The sequence below is a fragment of the Xenia sp. Carnegie-2017 genome, unplaced genomic scaffold (assembly GCF_021976095.1).
Source record: "Xenia sp. Carnegie-2017 unplaced genomic scaffold, XeniaSp_v1 HiC_scaffold_3, whole genome shotgun sequence".
Classification (NCBI taxonomy): domain Eukaryota; kingdom Metazoa; phylum Cnidaria; class Anthozoa; order Malacalcyonacea; family Xeniidae; genus Xenia; species Xenia sp. Carnegie-2017.
In genome coordinates, this window is record NW_025813493.1 from 6,790,267 (window position 1) to 6,808,851 (window position 18,585).

Here is an 18,585-nt window from a genome sequence, read left to right on the forward strand (position 1 = left end):
CTTTTATGAATATTTTGGAAAGCAAATTTTTTTTTCACATTTTGTTCATTACCTCCAAAAGATATTCAAGAATTTAAAGGATTCTGTAAAGAAATGTCTTGATAAAAGAAAAGCAATGTCAATATCTGGAGCAGCAGCATCAACACTCCCAACTTGTAAATATTTTGAAATCATGAGGTTTTTGCATGATAAAACCAGCAATCTTGAAACAAACAGCAACATCGAGCTGTTAAATTTGGATTCAGAAATCACTGCAACTCAAGAAGAAACTATGCAACCATGTCGTCTCCTGTTCCAATACATTCTCCTTTACCAATTCCCTCACCAGCACCATGAAGCTGCTCAAGCACTGTTATTTCTGACGACAGTGTCGGAAAGAGTGTTAAAAGAAAAAGGAGTAAAAACGAAAGAACAGGATCCTCTACTGGACCATATAAAGAATACCGATGAAAAAATGCTTAGTTTTGTTTACAAAATGAAAGACAAAGATCATGAGAAAGATGAAGCAGCCTTGTTTTGTGACAGTCTAGTGCCTGTCCTTAGAGATATGGACAAGAAAAAATTAAGATTATCCAAATTAAAAATTCAGCAATTGTTATATGAACTAGAATTTGAATGATACTATTTTTTTCTACATAACGTCAATCTAAGAAAACCTGTTCAGTAATTTATAGAATATTATTGAAAAACATAAAATAGCAAGCCTGCTTAAAACATTATCAATTTTCTTGATAACTACTTCATTAATAATGATAATCTTTTGCAACATATTTACATTTTGATTCTAATGAATTTCACTGACCAGGTTGCCCACAATTTTTTTTATTTTTCCAAACATACCAAACAATGTTTACTTTGACCTTCTTATAGCACCCCATTGCCAGTCAACTGCACCTTCATTACTGAAATATTCAGCGAATTGTTCTCGAACACACTTGGCATCTGCTCCATAATTGTTAGAGTCACCCATACATCTCATTTCTTTCAAGCCATTTATATCATTTTCATGATGTCTCCAATCACCAGGTTTTACTCCAATTGGACCATCTTGATTAGGAAATGTTGGAGGACATTTGAAGGTATATTCACTTTTTCCAATTTTTTTTAATTTGTCTCTTTACATTAAAGGAAGTTAATGACGATGAGTAGACTATCGTAATTACATATTAACTGAGAGAATTTCACGTTCTCATAAAAGAGAAAAATGAATTGAAATTATATGTGATTGTGGCATAAAAGTTAATGATTTTCAGGATTTATTTTCAATATGTCAAACGTTACTTTCATAAGAAGAAATTAATCTATTTACTTGTTGATGATAAAATCACAGCAATTCCATTCGAAAGAGTGATGTATTTGTAAAGCAAAAAGGGGGAGATTGGTTTTATGCCAACACATATTAACGACCTTTTTAATTAAAGAAATTGAGAGATAGAATTTTCTATTCCTTTCGAATTTGTTTTAAAAGGTTAATGTTATTTTTATCCATTTTCGCAGTACAACGTCGACTTAGAGTAAGATGTAAGTTCATCCGTCGAAAATTCTTTTTAATTATGACATCATTCACTGTATGGTAGTGTATAAATTTTATTTATTACAAGCAATGTATGTTTTGACTAATCAACTACCTGCATATAATTTTCAATATCTGTAATTATGACGTCATATTTATAAATGATTCCCGATATTTGTAGTATGACTTCATATTTACAAATAATACTTTCTACAATCATTGACTCTATTAACAGACTGGTTTGAAAAAATCAAACAATGGTGAAGTTTGCAACAGTTTCTAAAAGCGATGTGCATGAGCTTCTGAAAACACTAAAAATTGGACGAAGCTGTCTTTGAACACGTTTACATTAACATATTTAACGCGGAAGAACTTGAATTAACGGTCTGATAAAGAAAATTTTGTTTTGAAAATGTTTCACATTGATATGTAATTGTTCAGTTAGTTGAGTTGAATGATAAAACAATTATTGAATTCTGCTTTCGCATGAGACTTATTCAGACCTAGGGAACTATATTTATTATGCACATATTGGTCACGATCCGCAAAAAATATTGTATATTAATATTCACTGTGTAAACAGTGTCGGCTGTGATTGGTCAATTAACAGCAAATAATTCTCGTTATATGCTTTGCTATCAGCTTCGCTTCGGCAGATAACATTGACCTAGGTCTGAATGATTCTTTATATGATCCTCAACCTCATCCAATAATTGTTTAATATTGTATGTAACTACGTACAGACATACAGGCTTACGGGCTTATCTTAATAATTTTGGTTATACTATGCGCAAATACCACTTCATCAAAAATTAAAAAAAACGTGAAATGAAATTCATATGAACAAAAACGTTAGTTAAATTTATGATGTTCTTTGTTTTTCGACATGGCTTATAGAACACGTCACACATTCAGCAAACTGGGAAAAATATCTTAATATTTTTTTTAATTGTCGCATAAACATAATTAATATTTATATTTATAAGATCCATTTATGATTGCTTTTAAAGGTTTTTTAAGTAGTGAGTTATAGCTACTTTGTGATGACCTTTTAATTTATGTAATTTCTTTTCAGCTGGATACCTAATGTTATCGTGATTTTTGTTTTTTGGATTAAAGTTAAAAAAGAATTTCTTCTGGTCCTTTTTTATATTGAAGTGAGTAATTGATGTATCGGTTAAACAACCAGATATTTTTCTTGCTATAAATAACACAGGAAAACAAGTCATCGAACAATTGAGCAATGGCGTAAGATTTTTTCATAAACAAAAAATTGCTCTAGTTGATGAGGTGATCTTTGAAAACAGATCTCTTCATTATTACAGAGATTTGTGCTGTATTATGGTGCTACAATATTCCCAAAGTTTTTCGTATTTCGAGTTTTCGAAGGTTTTGTTGATGTTTTCACTCGGCAACGCTGAGAGAGAGGTTGATGAATAATTTTCAACCCATTCCATTTTCAAGACCCGGTAATTAAAACGATATTATTAAACTTCCTTTCAATAAGTCTTTAAACAACTATTTTAAAATTGTCTGTATCCCATTTTGTAGATTTAACTTTGCTACAAGACTGTATGGTTAAATGTCTAATGAAAGCATGGTTTGACATCGAAATTATATTTACACGACATAACCCAACTACGACAAATTGAAATATACTCTAAATGGTTAAATTATTTACTGGCGGCTTAACATGACACTTCAAAACATTGCAGTTATTTTTAATGGTTAAGATTTTTACGAGCGGTTTAAAGTGTCACTTTAAAACATTGTGGTTATTTGGAAACCATTAAAATAAACCTGTCAACAACCTGTTCTAAATTAATCTTCCTAGCTTGTTTCCAATGAATGCTAATAATTGACGAATGCTTGAGTCTTGAATTATTTATCGTCGTTCGGAGATGATTCTTTTTAAGATTTACCTTGCTAATCGATCTATTGCCACCTAGCTGCTATGCTTACTGGAACATTAATGTCAACTTTGGTTATCTTAAGAAGATCAGAAAATACCATTTCTTAAGGTTGCACACAGTTTTTGTTCTCAGAGAATTTAAGAAGCAGCAACCTCTAGAAAGCGAAATTTAAGTGTAATACACACACAAATGAATGCTTTGATGATATATTGGTAGATTATAGTATATGCATGTATAAGCATTGTTATTGTTAATCATAAGAAAACATTAGGTAAATGTCACTTGATCAAAAACTTATATCGATCGATCATATTATCATAGTTATTAATGTATTTTTAACCGCCAAGTTAAATTGTCACTTATCTAAAGCAAACTTTCTTTCTTCAATAAACGCAACAATTCCATTAAAAGTTAACATGGCTAATATAATTTCTTAAGTATATCAAAATCGCATAAAACTATAAGCTAATAAAACATCACATTAAATTAAAACATCTGAGGTTCAACGTGGGCTACCCCCCCTGGAGACACTTCTGATTATACTGCCCAGCATTCACTCAAAATTTCTGTCTTTATTCCAAAGCATACAGTCTTTATAAAAGTACTGAAATTTTACTCAAAAAGTAAACATGCTGCCGAACAATTTTAAACTTGAGTAAAAAGTAAAAGTTTTGCTCAAACATTGTTTCTTTCAATAATTTTCATAAGCAGAAATTTTGAAATCACAGGTTACAATATCTCTTTCCGTTCTCAAGTAATCAAAGTTTTTGTTGTGCAATTTACACGTTTTGTGACGTCATTTTCCATAACGAGTCGCTTTTTGCAAAGTTCAAAACACCCTTTAGTTTCCAAGCAACTTTTGGTTGAAATGATTAGACATTTCTTATAGCATTAACTCTTGACAATGCGGTGAGCTGTGCTGAGATGAAGTGAAACATCAACAAATGCACCTAAAAATTCAATTTTTTTATTCAATTTGTGTATAAAAGGGCATTACATAAACTTTAATAAAGAATAAAAACTGACAAGAATAAACATTTTAAAAAGTACGCTGCCAATTTAAACGTTTTATTAATGAGAACATTATTTAAATAGCACAATTTTCTTCTTTTTATGCAATAAGAATTTTTCAACTGATGAAATTTTTTCAATAATTTTCCTTTGTTTTGAATGATTTTTTATCATTATTCCTTACTTTTAATAAATTCTTTCTTTCTAAAATTAAATTTAAATTGAATGGATGTTCTTTATTTTATTTTCAGTTCACCGTAAACCCTTTGCAAGGCTTTTTTAATTATTTTGTTTATCGTGACGCCTTCAAAGCTTCAAAGCCTGACAAAACACGTCAACCAAGATTATCACAACCAAACCCAAATGCAAGAGAAATTATTCACCAAATGATGGATAAAGAACCTTTAAATCCCAAGAAACACGAAGACAAAAACATAGAATATTACAAATCCTTTCAAAAATCGTACGTTTCATCAAAGAACACTGAGATGCCGCCATATAAATCAAGATTGCTAGGCGAGAGTTCAACAACAACATAAAACAAAACTTGATAAGACAGGGGAACCATTGATAAAAATAGATGAATCATTATGCATAAAAGAGATAGGATATTTTATGGGTACAATTTACTAATACATTGCTAAAAAGAGATTTCCAAAAGGCGACGGTTAATGTGGACGTAAATTGTATTAAATAACATTACTATTCATAAAGGAAAGTATTATTATAGTTTTCTCAATTCGCTTTTCTCAAAATTTGTTTTGTTGACATCGTTTTTATTGAAAGGCGAACGATTTTATCTCGATGCATGTTTATTTTGATTAAATCTTTTTTTTATTTTATGCCATATTTGGTGACACCAATAGTTTTCTAGAATTGCTTTCTGAAGTAGACAATCAAGTTTATTGTCAGAAAAATGAATAAAATGGAAGTTTCGGGCAGCTGAAATCTGTGAAGGCCCCCTTCTATGATTTCAAAGGCACTGGCACTTTGACCAGAAACAAAATACAAATAAAAATTTCGGAAAACATCTGATACATGTATAAACTCAGAATGTAGAACTCGTAAAAAACTTTGATTGATGTGATAACTGAATGCCTCTTCATGCAGGTAAAATATTTTCACGCAGGTAAAATATTTTCATGCAGGTAAAATATTTTCATGTAGGTAAAATGATTTGCTTCTGTCAAAATTAAAGTCTTTGATCAGTTCTTCAAAGTCAATTTAGTTTTTCAAAATATCGTGCTCAATTCTCATCAAAGCAAGACGGCTGAATTTTTCGCAATTCATTGTCGTACTTAGTCTGTTCTTTATACACTAAAATTGACGTTAAGAATCAAAATGTTTTTTTGTTCTATACGGCAACAATGTTTTAAAATCACCTTTCATAATGTAAAGGTTCTTAGTTGTGGAGGACCTGCCCAGCTAATGAGCGTACTCGTAACGTTCTGTGATGGTTGTGGTTTGGTTAGGTTGGACCAAACGTTCACACAAAGTTCTTAGAACGTTCAGCGATTCTTTGAACGTTCCCTTAACGTTGTGAGAATGTCATCATTTTACGTTTTCTACAAACGTTAATGTACGTTAAAAGAACGTTGTTCACAAACATTCAAAATGTGATGGATTTACATTCGTGAGAATATTTTAATGTATCAATGTGCACCAATTAAGTTTATTTACCTTCGAAGATAATATTACCTGAGGGAATGTTGAGCGGAGTTAACAAATAAACGTCCAGATAACGTTTGATTACAACGCTCGCAGAACGCTCGTACAACGTTTCCAAAACGTTATGAGAACGTTTTTGTGCTAGCTGGGTGAACAGCATGAGATTAATCCACAATGACGTTGTTTCTACTGCGATTATTTCTTTGGTTATTTCAATTAAAATTAGCTTGCGAGTGAAGTAGCCAATTAAATTAAACTGCTACTGTACTCTATATTTTATCACATATGACGTCTTACTCGTGATCTATAACTGTATAGACAACGGTTGAATGTTATCTATTTGTTTTATATAATAAAATAAAAAAAACCCAAATTAAACCGTCAAACAGTTTGTTTTCTTTGTCTCTGAACACTTGAAACATTGAAAAGTCTTGATTTTGCAAATATCACGCTTAGCGTCTATAGGATTAAAGAAATGCTATTGGCTAGCTTAATCACGTGATAAAATGTGTTTGGCTAATAAAATAAACAAGCAATGGCTGATCATCAATTTTGTTGAATTTTGTTATCGAAGACGAAGAACAAATTAATGTTTGAAAACCGGGTTTTTTCTTTTCTTTTTGCTTAAATACGTTAACTAAATCAGAACAGCAGCACATCCAATGCAAACAAACAGTTAAAGAGCTTATTCAACGCTGGTAACTTCAAAAGATGGTAATAGATGACAAATACATCATGTCACAAGTAATTGAGCGATAAAATATAATTTAGCTCGTCACAATGACATACATTATGATTTTGATTGAGTTTTTAATGTTTAATGTGTTTATGACACCAAATTTTACCATAGTATTTTTTTATTGCATTATAAAGGCAATTCAAAATTAATAAAATAACTTCTTTAATGGAGTCGTGTTATTTTATTTCTTTTTGGAGGTATGTAAATTTTTTGAAATATGCAAATATCATTGCTATGTAGAACAAGCCTGAATAAGGCGATTCTACTGAAGAAGTTCTACTGAAGCCAAAGGCAAATCTAGGGTATGTGATTTAAAGCAATTAAGCGCAATAACAAGTTTAATTTGTCAATATTTGGTTTTGGACTTCCTTACAACTTAGCACAAAACAGAAAAATTTTTCCTGTCTTGCATAATTGTGGTCACTGACTGTGAGAACAATAAATTTCTAAAGAAATGAATTATTGTAATCCTTTAGAATTTACGTCGCTAGAATGAATAGTCAGGTTAGTCACGAAACTGATTTCTTCTACAATAGTTCCGCGATCCTTTCATGCATTTAGAAATTATCGTTGTCTTTTATTTCGCGTTCACATAAAATTACTCCTTTTCGAAAAAAGTGAGCAATTTCACATAAGCTATTGGTTAACCTATTTGCTAAACGAACAATAGATGAAAGTAATGTAATGTAATGCGTAACAAACATTCTATGTAGATAATTTTACTCCACCATTCGACTGTTCTTAATTGTATTCGGGAATTTTTTTTTTATATTTTACTCTTTTCACACTGCTGGTGAAAAGTACTTTACAATGGCTCGTCACTTACGACATCATTTTTGTTTTTCATCTAAGTGGAACTTTTCTTCTATCTAAAACTCGTTTGCGATTTTTGAATAGTTGTTGAATCATATTTCAACAAAGTTGAAAGAAAAAGTGTTCATTTGCTGTTTCGTTGTATAAACCCATGATATGTGAATAATTTTCTAAACTTTTCATAATGGAGCCTCCAAAAATCACTTTATTATCCTTTGGTAAAACTTTCCTTTTTATTCATTCTAGGCATGCAGAACTGCCGGTAAGAGAAATTACACTGGGTTTTCAATGTAACCATGCTTTAGATAATCTATTCCTGGTATACTTAATTTCTCTTGAGCCTGTAAACTAATTAAATCATGTTAACCTGTATTATGTTTTTGACCAAAATATTAAAATAAGATACGCCACTTCAATAAACTTTGGGTGTATATCAATGTACTGCAACTTAAAAAGATATTTCCAAACCAATTATTTCACAAATCAAAATATTTAGCACAAAAATATTTCCTCACACCCAATATAAGCTTCAACAAATCCGGACTTATGTTACCAGCAAGATACTCGAACAATCATCTAGTAAGCATCAATGATATAAATGTATATATCTTTACTGTCAAACGTACGATTCTAAACAACATAGTGTATAGATATTGAACATATTTTAATTGAGAAGGAGGTCTAAAGCCGTAATTATGGTTACCTCGTACTTTGACCTCTAAATAAATAAGGACTGCAGTCAAGGCTACAGCTTGAGCGGATGGGTGTCTGTTCATATATTCAGTTGTACTCGACTGATTTCTATAGAAAGCCAAATTACTTTAAAAAAGAATCATTCGTGCAAAAATACTTTCCCCACCAAATTAAAGTTTTGTCTTCGGCCCTGCTGCCCTGGGTAAATATGATCCAAAATACAGATAACGGTTTCTTAGGAAAGTGTTTCCTATGTTTCAATTTCCAGCCTCGTTAAAATTGGTAAAGTATTGTCATATTAATTATGCTATCGCCTTCTAGTGCTTTCATACCGGATTTGTTTTAGCCTTGGAAATGCTGTTGAGGGTTGAAAGTAATTGAACTGGTGTTAATCAAAAAGAAGAGAGGGAAGGCCTATGTGTTTACTGAGAGGTAAGAAGAACTACAAGATTTTTGAACTGGTAACAGGAAGATAATGATAGATTTATGGTTGAAAACAGCTTTGGCATGGAAATCTCGTGAGCACAAGAGACCAGATATAAAAATTTTAAGGCTTGAAGATGGGAAACATAAAACTAAGAAGTGTATTTTGAAGTCGTTGGGAGAAGCATAGAAATTTAAGACTTTCTTTAAAGGGAAGAGTTTTGCTATAACCGTATTTTAAATATCCAAAACAATTCAAAGAGATTCATGTGTTTAAAGTTGGAAATTGAAGGTACTGCGTATCTTCATAATAAATATGGTTATGCTCTATAAGTAAGATGTAAATTAGACAATAAGAAGAAATCAAGAATTGAGGTAGATGTAGTACTCGGTAGACTTGTAGATTACTAATAAGAAGATAATGAACAAATTTCAAACCGAGGACACAAACATACAAAAATAATTGTAAGAAGCAGGTATACATACCACTAAAGAGAGATGGAAGAATGCGCTAGAAATAGACTAATGAATATTACCTCAAAAAAAAGAAAGATTAAATGTTTTATCAAGTGATATCCCACAGAGGTAATGATAGAGATATCTAACAGGATAAATAAGGTTACAAGAAGTAGAGAAGGATATAGTAGATGATAAAGACAGTAGAGGATAATGTTGATTTGGAAATTAGTATTATAGAGTACATATAAAAGGAGTAAACAAATGTGTTCAAGAAAGTTTTATGTAGTTAATGAACAACAATGGCAATGAAGAAAAAGAATTTGCACAAATTATTGATACACTGAAAAATATTTTTGTTGCTTTTTCAAGATGTAGGGAATCGAGCATGCATGAAAGGATTGAAGGTTTTTAACATTAGCTAAAACAGTTAAAATAACAGCTTTTGAACGTTAAGCTTTAAATACCATAAAACATGAAAATACGAAAATTTGATCAGTAAAAGTTCAGTCGTCAGTTTTGTATTGATTCAACTCTGAGGGGGTTGAACTTCTTGGATCACAATTCGAGACACTGAATCCCATCCACTGTAGGCATCTGCATTGGAAAATCCCTGACAATTACCGACATAGAATCCAACATTAATAGTACCCTCATCGATGTTACCACAATATCCCTCTATCTGACGATGATGATGGTTATTCTGTGTACCTCTACCTTTCCATATGTAATAAACACCTTCAATTGTAGGATTACATTCTTTTCCATTCAATTTAAAATACCATCTCTTGCAACAGTTATCACAGTTACGAAGACGGAGGTTGCCGGCGTAGAGCACGCGAAGATAAGTATTGTCACGTTTTTTCTTAAAGCTGCATATCTAGAATACATCAAGCAAGCAGAAATAGTTATGTACATTGTAAGCACGCATGCGTGAAGTTCAACTACTGAAGCACTCCCAGTAATGAAATACATCGTGTTGAGTGAAATGCTGGGGATTCTGTTTGACGTGCGAGATGACTGGTTTTACAGAAAGTTCTCATTTCATCTAAATGTTCGTAGAGACTAGAGAACATAAGTTAAGTAGCGTTTTAACATTAAATTTGTCTAACTTTTGAACGATTAATGCAAGCCATAAAAACTCGTCGTAGAAATAGCCAGCTAAATTACAACTTTTTTTTGCAATTAAAATATAAAAAGAACAAGCTGTGAATTTTTCTAGTCCTCTAATTTCTAATAATTTTTGATACTGACGTTATTCTCATTTTACGTTGCTTTTTTGTACGCTTTTTACGCTCCATACATAAATATACTAGGAACTCAATGAAATTTTGGTGATGGTGCATGAAAGATCCGGTCTAATTACACTCGAGAAACCGGGTTATAACAATATCAAAGTTGTAAACGGCTATATTTTTCCTTTAACGTTCTCGACAGGAATTTAAGCGATGGATTTATGTTACACTAGTATGACATACTCCAAGATTTGATCAATAAAAATTTATAAGTAAAGTCTTTATCAAATTTCTGTTCACTTCTAAAATTCTTCAATCACATTTACTCAAACATCCACCGGTATACAAGAACAAATACAACATAGTTTAACTCTTAACGGAAAACAACATAAACTATGACAAATAATAAAGCAAAGCAACTTAAACTATGACAAATTATTACACTTTTTGCAGAGTAATTTTCTTTCGATTTCATTCACTTTTAGTTATTGTGGGCTCACATTTACATAAATGATTATTTGGTTTTGCTTTAGATTATAGTAAATATGTAGGCTAGCAAGAGAAAAGCAAAATTAAAATTTTATAGAATAAAAATTACATTTTCAAGTGTCTTCATTGTTTACTAAATGTTCAACTGTTTTTTTAATAATGATACAAGTATTTACCTTTATAAGTCCATTATCAAGATCATTATTTTCTTTCCATGTGCATTGCTTCCAGTTGGATGCAATATTATTTCCTGGAGCACCTACTTTACCAGCCTCACCTTTTTTACCCTTTGCACCAGTCCTTCCCAGACTACCTTTGATTCCTTTGTCACCTTTCGGCCCAGATGGTCCTCTAATTCCTGGTCTTCCATCTCTTCCATTAGAGCCTCTGGTTCCTGGGAGCCCATGGACACCAGGAGTCCCAGGTGCACCAGGAGTTCCTGGTGCAGCACAACAGTATGTGCATGAATTTAGCTTCTTTGAAATAGCTCTAGGCTCTCGCATTCTCTGTTAACACATAAAAATAATGAATGAATGATGACTGTCTGCATTTAGTTTCGTTTTCTCTGTGCTGAAGCTTAATACTATTTTCAGTTAAGATTTTTTGCTGATAAGATTTTACAAATAACGAAAAGGAAGGTCCATGCTCATGGTAGCTTTTTAACAACTTGAAAGTTTTTCGCAACGGTTGAATTTCCGCTTGTCTCGAATCCACGCTAAACTTGCATATTTTTTCCGAATAGCAATTATTTATGATGTACTTTGTTTCGACCTGCTAACCGTGTCAGGATAGCAGTAATGAATTACAATATAAAGATCACATGAATATTTTAAGAGACAATTTACACCATTTATCTTTATTATACACCTATAAATATTATTTAAATAAAGTATTTGAAAAATTCTGATGTAAAGTGCAATAACACATAAGCCCAACGCAAGTCATTGAGGATATTCAATAGCAACATTTACGGCAATCAAGCATTATTTTACCATTCCTAATTGTGCAGCTTGACAGCTTGTTACGGCATACACAAATCTAGATTTTATGATACTTTATAATGATGAACATTAACGGTTACAAGTAAAATGAGTTCAAAACATACATGTTTATTTAAAGTTAGATGAATTAGTGATTATAATAATGCATTTGTTTAACTTATACAAATTGTTTGTTATACGTGTTGTGTGATTACATAATTTATTATTTGTTGTCTTGACAAAAATGTAATTTTGTTTGATCACTACATATTGTGGAGGAGACTTAAACTGCCTTACAATTTATAATATTTACATATTTGATTCCTTTCTCTGTGGTTGACTCCTTATAGTTCCTTTTGTCTGCAGCAGCTCCATAGTGTTTTTACGAGACATTTAATCATAAATATTTGATTGAAGTCGGAGGACTATTACATAACGGACAATAGCAGATCTAGGCACCGTATAGAACAAAAATTTGTAAATGTTGATGAAATTTTGTGCATGTTTTTGTTCAAATATTTTTCAATTTATGAATTATATGTAATACAAAGAACTTTTTATTATTGTAATATGCAATATCTACTAGTCAATTTGCAGTTTCAACAAGTTTTTGTTAATAATATTGCAGAGTCCAGTGTAATATATTTTGGTAGTCTGATTCTTTGAGCAGAGTCTCATTCAGACGAATAGGACGATCGCATTTTTGTTTAATTCTTGCGTTTTCCGTTTCGAAACAACTGATGCGATTAAGGCAATTATATACCTAAAAACCGTTTGTGGTTTGAATTATATAGATTATACTTTGGTATATGCGTTTCTGATTCTTGTATAGAATTCTTCTTGGTATGTATTTAAAAAATGGGATTTATTTTGCATGCAAGAATCCAAACATTCGTTACAATTATCGATGTTGTTATCTTCCTCATGCAAGTATATTGCTGAAAGGAACAAGCATGCTCCTAATTTTAGGCGGAAGTATGCTAGTTAAATTGGCGGGGGCCTTTTATGATGTTGATTGTTTGTGCTGAGACGGTTGCCCAAATTTGCAACATTTCTAAAGGCGTTGAATTAATTAGAGCAGAATAGCACTCTATAATATTACAATTTTCCCATTCACGACTACGAAAAGTGAATGATTTCAAACTTGAAATAGTTTTATTAATGAAACATAGTGTATCGTGAAAAGTTATAGTACTGTAAAAAATACATTGAGAATCGAAAGCTGTAAACGACAACACCCATCTCCCAGTGGTGCATCTCTTACGATTTTTACCAATTATTTTAAATTTCAATCCAGCGTATTGCAAGAAATGATTGCATTTGTAGTAATTCTACGAGATAACAAAAATTTCTACAACTAGTCAATGTCTTAAAGCCAACACATAAACAAATGATGTAGTGTATTTTATTTTAAAGAAGAATACGTGCACACTTATACGAATTTTAACAATCAAGACACTTTAGTTTTGAAGTTATAAACTTAGTTGACTGTTATTCCGTTTATGATTTGCAAATTGAAAACACACCATAACCTACTAGTGTTAGCATTGAATACGTACAGTTTCATCTTGAATTTCCTCATCACATTCAGCCAAATACACGCACAAGGCCATGACCCAACATAACGTAACTGGTGCAGCAACTTTCATCATTTAGTTGAAATTAAATGTCGTTTTAACCTTAAGGAGAAGTGGACAACAGAAAAGTTTGAAGAACTTGTACGTAGCACTGTTTGTCTTCGACTTGAACGGAATAATGAACAAGTGGCAGATCCTAGCTGAGACAAAATAAATTTTGGCCGCTAATTTGAAATTTAAAATACTTCTACACCGACATCATTGGTAATACAATGACAAAGAATAAAATTCAACCAATCGATGGGCTGGATGGAATTTATTTGTATACAAGTGCCTAGAACGAGCGCTTTTTTGCAAACATCACTGAATTTTAATTAATCAAATTTCTATGAGAAATAAAGTAATTTTAATGACTTGGAAAATGTGGAATATTTTTGAGTGATTAAACAAAGATGTTGTAAATAAAACAATCTAGATATTTTAAAATTTCATTAAAGCATCTTCCACACTACATAGGTGTGATAAACTCGAAATTGGAGCGTTTTTATTTTGATTTAGCTTTAAGGTCTACAATACGACGTACATACCAACAACAAAACCATAAATCAACGAATCGTTTGTATTGTGAACAGAAACCCTTTTTCTTCAATCGCTTATTTTGAGTGAAATATTTCCTATATACCTCCTCAGTTAATATTTAATGCCAGAGAATTAAGCCCAACTTCACACATTCATTGCCATCAACTCACTCAACTGATGCTAGGAAAGCAACGAATTGATTTCAGTTTTGCTAGCAACAACGGTTATCAATCTTTTATCGATCTTTTGATGACCTTTTGCTTTGTGCAATATTTTTAACCAAATAAAGGAAGTAGAAGTTTCGATTCTTCTGAAAAAGCGTTCTGAAACTTAGCAAACCTTTGCAGCCACATACACATGCTGAGGATACAATAAGCAGAATGATAGTTAAGTCCTGTTGATGCTCTTTTAACAAATTATCATGTACTCTTAAATCTTAAATCTCTTAAATCTTATAAATCTTAAATCTTAAAAACTCATACATCTTATCTATTGACGAATGGTGCCCCAGAAAAACCGTTCATGGATTTGGTTTATTGTCTCAAGTTGTTTTAAAAATCATAAGATATAGATGAATGACTATGATAGTACGTACATTCGTTAAGTAAATTTATGAAACTTCTTTCAACAAATGCAGAAATGGAAGATCTTGCAGAAATTTTTTTAACTATCACGAGTTGCATAAATGGTTTAGGGAAATAGATACCATACATATGTTTTGCATTACTCTAGACTAACCACGAAGACAATACTCGGTTGACACTCACACTTTTCCTGTACACATAATACGATGACGTATGAACCAGACATATGAATACAGCAATAACTCTGAAGATGACTACCGCTAAGGTTGTCGAAACGTCAGTCAGCATCAACACCAACAGTCCTTCTCAGGACCACACTAACCTGGACGATCTACATCCACAATCATATAACATGTTGATATTCCTATTAGCAATAATTAAACGTGTTAACATAAACACGCCATTAAATTGTTCCACAAAGACTGCAGCGAGACTGTAACTTTTGGACTTTCCTCTTAAAATCTTTTTCAATACGTAAAAAGCATTACTTTATCGTACTGCTGTCGCACTATATATGCCATTGACTCAAACTTTGTCTTACTACATTATCAATATATGATATTTCTTAGTGTTTTTGATCTTCATCATTAAAAACTACACTCAAATATATATTTTTCGTTCTTTGAAATGAAGAGCAGATTGCCATACTTTTTTCGTATTTTTTCATATGATCATGCCAATGACTGCTTAAAGTGTGATGAACATTTAAAGTGCACATACAGCCTTTCCAAATTCGTTGAACTTTTAAAATTCAAACTGTGGAAAATAGGATTTCGAAGAAAATTTCGTAAAGAAATAAAACAATTTAGCGGTTTGAATTAGCTTGCTATTGAGAAATTCCGCGCCTCTGAGAGGACTTTTCCTGTACACATAATACGACGACATATGAACCAGACATATGAATACAGCTGAGAGGACTTAAGACGAGAGGTTTGTGACGTCATGTAAGGAACGTATGAATGCGCTGCATACAAAACAACACAGTGTGAAATAACAATTCTTTATATATTGCTTTGAAATTAACATAAAAATTGTACGAAACATGTTGACATCCGATTCTGAGTCGAGTACAGCAACAACAGTGGAAAATATTGAGTTGAGCAGGCGGGAATTCGATTTAGAAGACGAAGATCAATCGTCATCAAATGCGCTCCGAAACAGCGATGGCGATTTTGAGTACGGCCAAGTTGCAGCGTATGAAAACGAACCACTTGCTGATAATGAGTGGTTAAAAAACTATAATAGAGAGACAGAAGAAGAAAGACGCCAAACAGAAGAGCTCGAACGCAGAGTGCAAAATGAGGCTCCTCTTGATTCTTGGTAAGAAAAGTTGGAAAATTTGTTTATTTATTGTAGCCGAAGCTTTTGACAGATAACTTTCTTAGGTGCAATTGTGGTAACTGTCGTGTTCCTCTCTTGGTTAATACAAAATAATGTAGATGTTGCCACGAAATTATCAATTGCATGATTGAAATGCAAGATCATGATAGTAGCGGAATTAGGAAGGCAGCCAAAATGCATTACAGACCATCCAGGATTTGATGCCATTTGCCTCAATCGATGGGCATAAAATTTAGCTGCCAATCTTTACCAAAGACGAGATGGAGTTAGATATCGTAAAGGATTCTTGGAGCAAAGGTTTGTTAAAATTAACAGTTAAATGCTTCTGTCTGGGTTATCTATGAATGCACACTTGCAAAATTTGTATTTTATGGACTCCTACCTGTTTTAATGGACCTTGTGTATCATGCCTTTTCCAGTTTTTTCAAGTTATTGCATATAGACAGTTTACAAGAATTGTACTTTGCATTCTTCAAGACAAAAGAATTCCAGCTTGTGCTTACCATGTTATTCGAACAACTTTTAATTTAAAAAAAATGAACACTTTGCAGGGTATGAAGAGGACAATTTGTAAAATGACATAACATTATATATCATTTTAGGTGTTGCGTGCATAAGCCCAGTTAGTAGGGATTAAGTGAAGTGTGGAATGATTTTAGCCACTGATATGTATTGCATCTTCGATTCACACTTATTCTTGTTATACAAAACAAACTAAATTACAATTTCTTTTCTTTTTATTCTTTCCATGCAGTCATTTTACACTTCACTAAATCCCAAGTAACTGGGCTCATACCACCAGCTCCTAAAAAAGTGGTTACTTTTGGTATTTTGGACAGTTAATTATATTTTTATAGCCTTTCATCCAATTCTTGTACACAGTACATCGAGGTGCTGCACTCTCATTTCTCTGATCAGGTGATACTTCTGCTATATCAAACAATAAAGTGAGTCAGTTCCAAAAATAAGATTCAAATTAACTCAAAGCAAGACTTGTAAAAACTGGCTTAGTTGGGGGAACATGTACAGCTGGCGTGCTTTGTCTTGTTTCTTTTTTTGAGATAGCTTCACTTTTTGATTGCTTGTCCAACATGGAAATCATTGGCCATGGAGTCATTCGTAATAGATCATCTTTGGCTTTTTTCAATGTTTCCTCATCAATGAGTGCAGAGCACAACACTTGATATATATCTTCAACATACCCTGGAGAAGCAATGTGCAAATTATTCAAACTTTTATTTTATGGTACTCATTTCTTTTTAAGCTTTGACTATTATGGCATTTAACACATGGTATCAGGCAGTAGGAGAAATATATTAACAACCTTAGCAAAATCCTAAGCAACTTTTACATTTCTTACAACAGCTTCACCATTTTTAAATTTTGGATAATGAACTTTAACCTGGGTAACTACCATTAACCTCTTGATTATCCCTGTCCAAATTGCTGTTGAAGTGAGTTACAGCAAGGATATGCCTTCATGAAATAAAAATTGCATTCAATTTCTTGAAAGAGTTTAAATTGGCACAAGGGAATAAAAACTGTAATGACACATAGGTGTTTAGGTGTTTCATCACACATGTTTCATAGAATACCTGCAGAACATTCTAGGAAAAGAGTAGCTGATCGTTTTGGGTGCAAACTGGTTAAGAACTGAGTGAAATCCCTCCAATGCACTTGCTTGAGACATTGGAGAAGCTTTCATGATTCCAGGAATCAACCTTGGTTTAGTTAAAGCTGCATACATCTTATTGTATGATATAGAATCTAAAGACAAGGCAATGAATAATGGAGCGTCACTTACGACATCATTTTTGTTTTTCATCTGAGTGGAACTTTTCTTCTATTTAAAACTCGTTTCCTATCTTTTAATAGTTGTTTAATCTTATTTCAAAACAAATTGAAAAAAGTGTTCATTGGCTGTTTCGTTGTATAACCCCATGATATGTGAATAATTTTTTAAACTTTTGATAATGGAGCCTCCAAAAATCACTTTATTATTCTTTGGTAAAACTTTCCTTTATATGCATTCTACGCATGCAGAACTGCCGGGAAGAGAAGTTTTACACTGGGTTTTTAATGTAACCATGATTTAGATAATCTATTCCTGGTATACTTAATTTCTCTTGAACCTGTAAACTAATTCAATCATGTTAACCTGTATTATGTTTTTGACCAAAATATTAAAATAAGATACGCCACTTCAATAAACTTTGGGTGTATATCAATGTACTGCAACTTAAAAAGGCATTTCCAAATCAATTATTTCACAAATCAAAATATTTAGCACAAAAATATTTCCTCACGCCCAATATAAGCTTCAACAAATCCGGGCTTATGTTACCAGCAAGATATTCGAACAATCATCTAGTAAGCATCAATGATATAAATGTATATAGCTTTACTGTCAAGCGTACGATTCTAAACAACATAGTGTATAGATATTAAACATATTTTAATTGACAAGTAGGTCTAAAGCCGTAATTATCGTTACGTCGTATTTTGGCCACAAAATATATAAGGACTTCAGTTAAGGCTACAGCTAGAACGGATGGGTGTCTATTCGTATAT

At 32.1% G+C, this 18,585-nt stretch overlaps 1 protein-coding gene across 3 annotated transcripts in view; it reads right to left on the reverse strand.

The window, feature by feature from the left end:
- LOC124454497 (collagen triple helix repeat-containing protein 1-like) overlaps window positions 1-18,585 on the reverse strand; it is a 105,970-nt gene that overhangs the window by 76,834 nt on the left and 10,551 nt on the right. The window contains exons 1-3 of one of the 3 annotated variants that reach the window (XM_047005302.1): window positions 13,493-13,702; window positions 11,130-11,459; window positions 9,667-10,109 (exon numbers count right to left, since the gene is read on the reverse strand). In XM_047005302.1, coding sequence (XP_046861258.1) covers window positions 9,759-10,109; window positions 11,130-11,459; window positions 13,493-13,585 — 774 coding nt within the window. In that variant the 5' untranslated portion in view covers window positions 13,586-13,702 and the 3' untranslated portion in view covers window positions 9,667-9,758. Of the gene's footprint in view, window positions 1-9,666; window positions 10,110-11,129; window positions 11,460-13,492; window positions 13,703-18,585 lie in introns of those variants that run through there. The other 2 variants (XM_047005301.1, XM_047005303.1) reach the window with 2 other exon arrangements.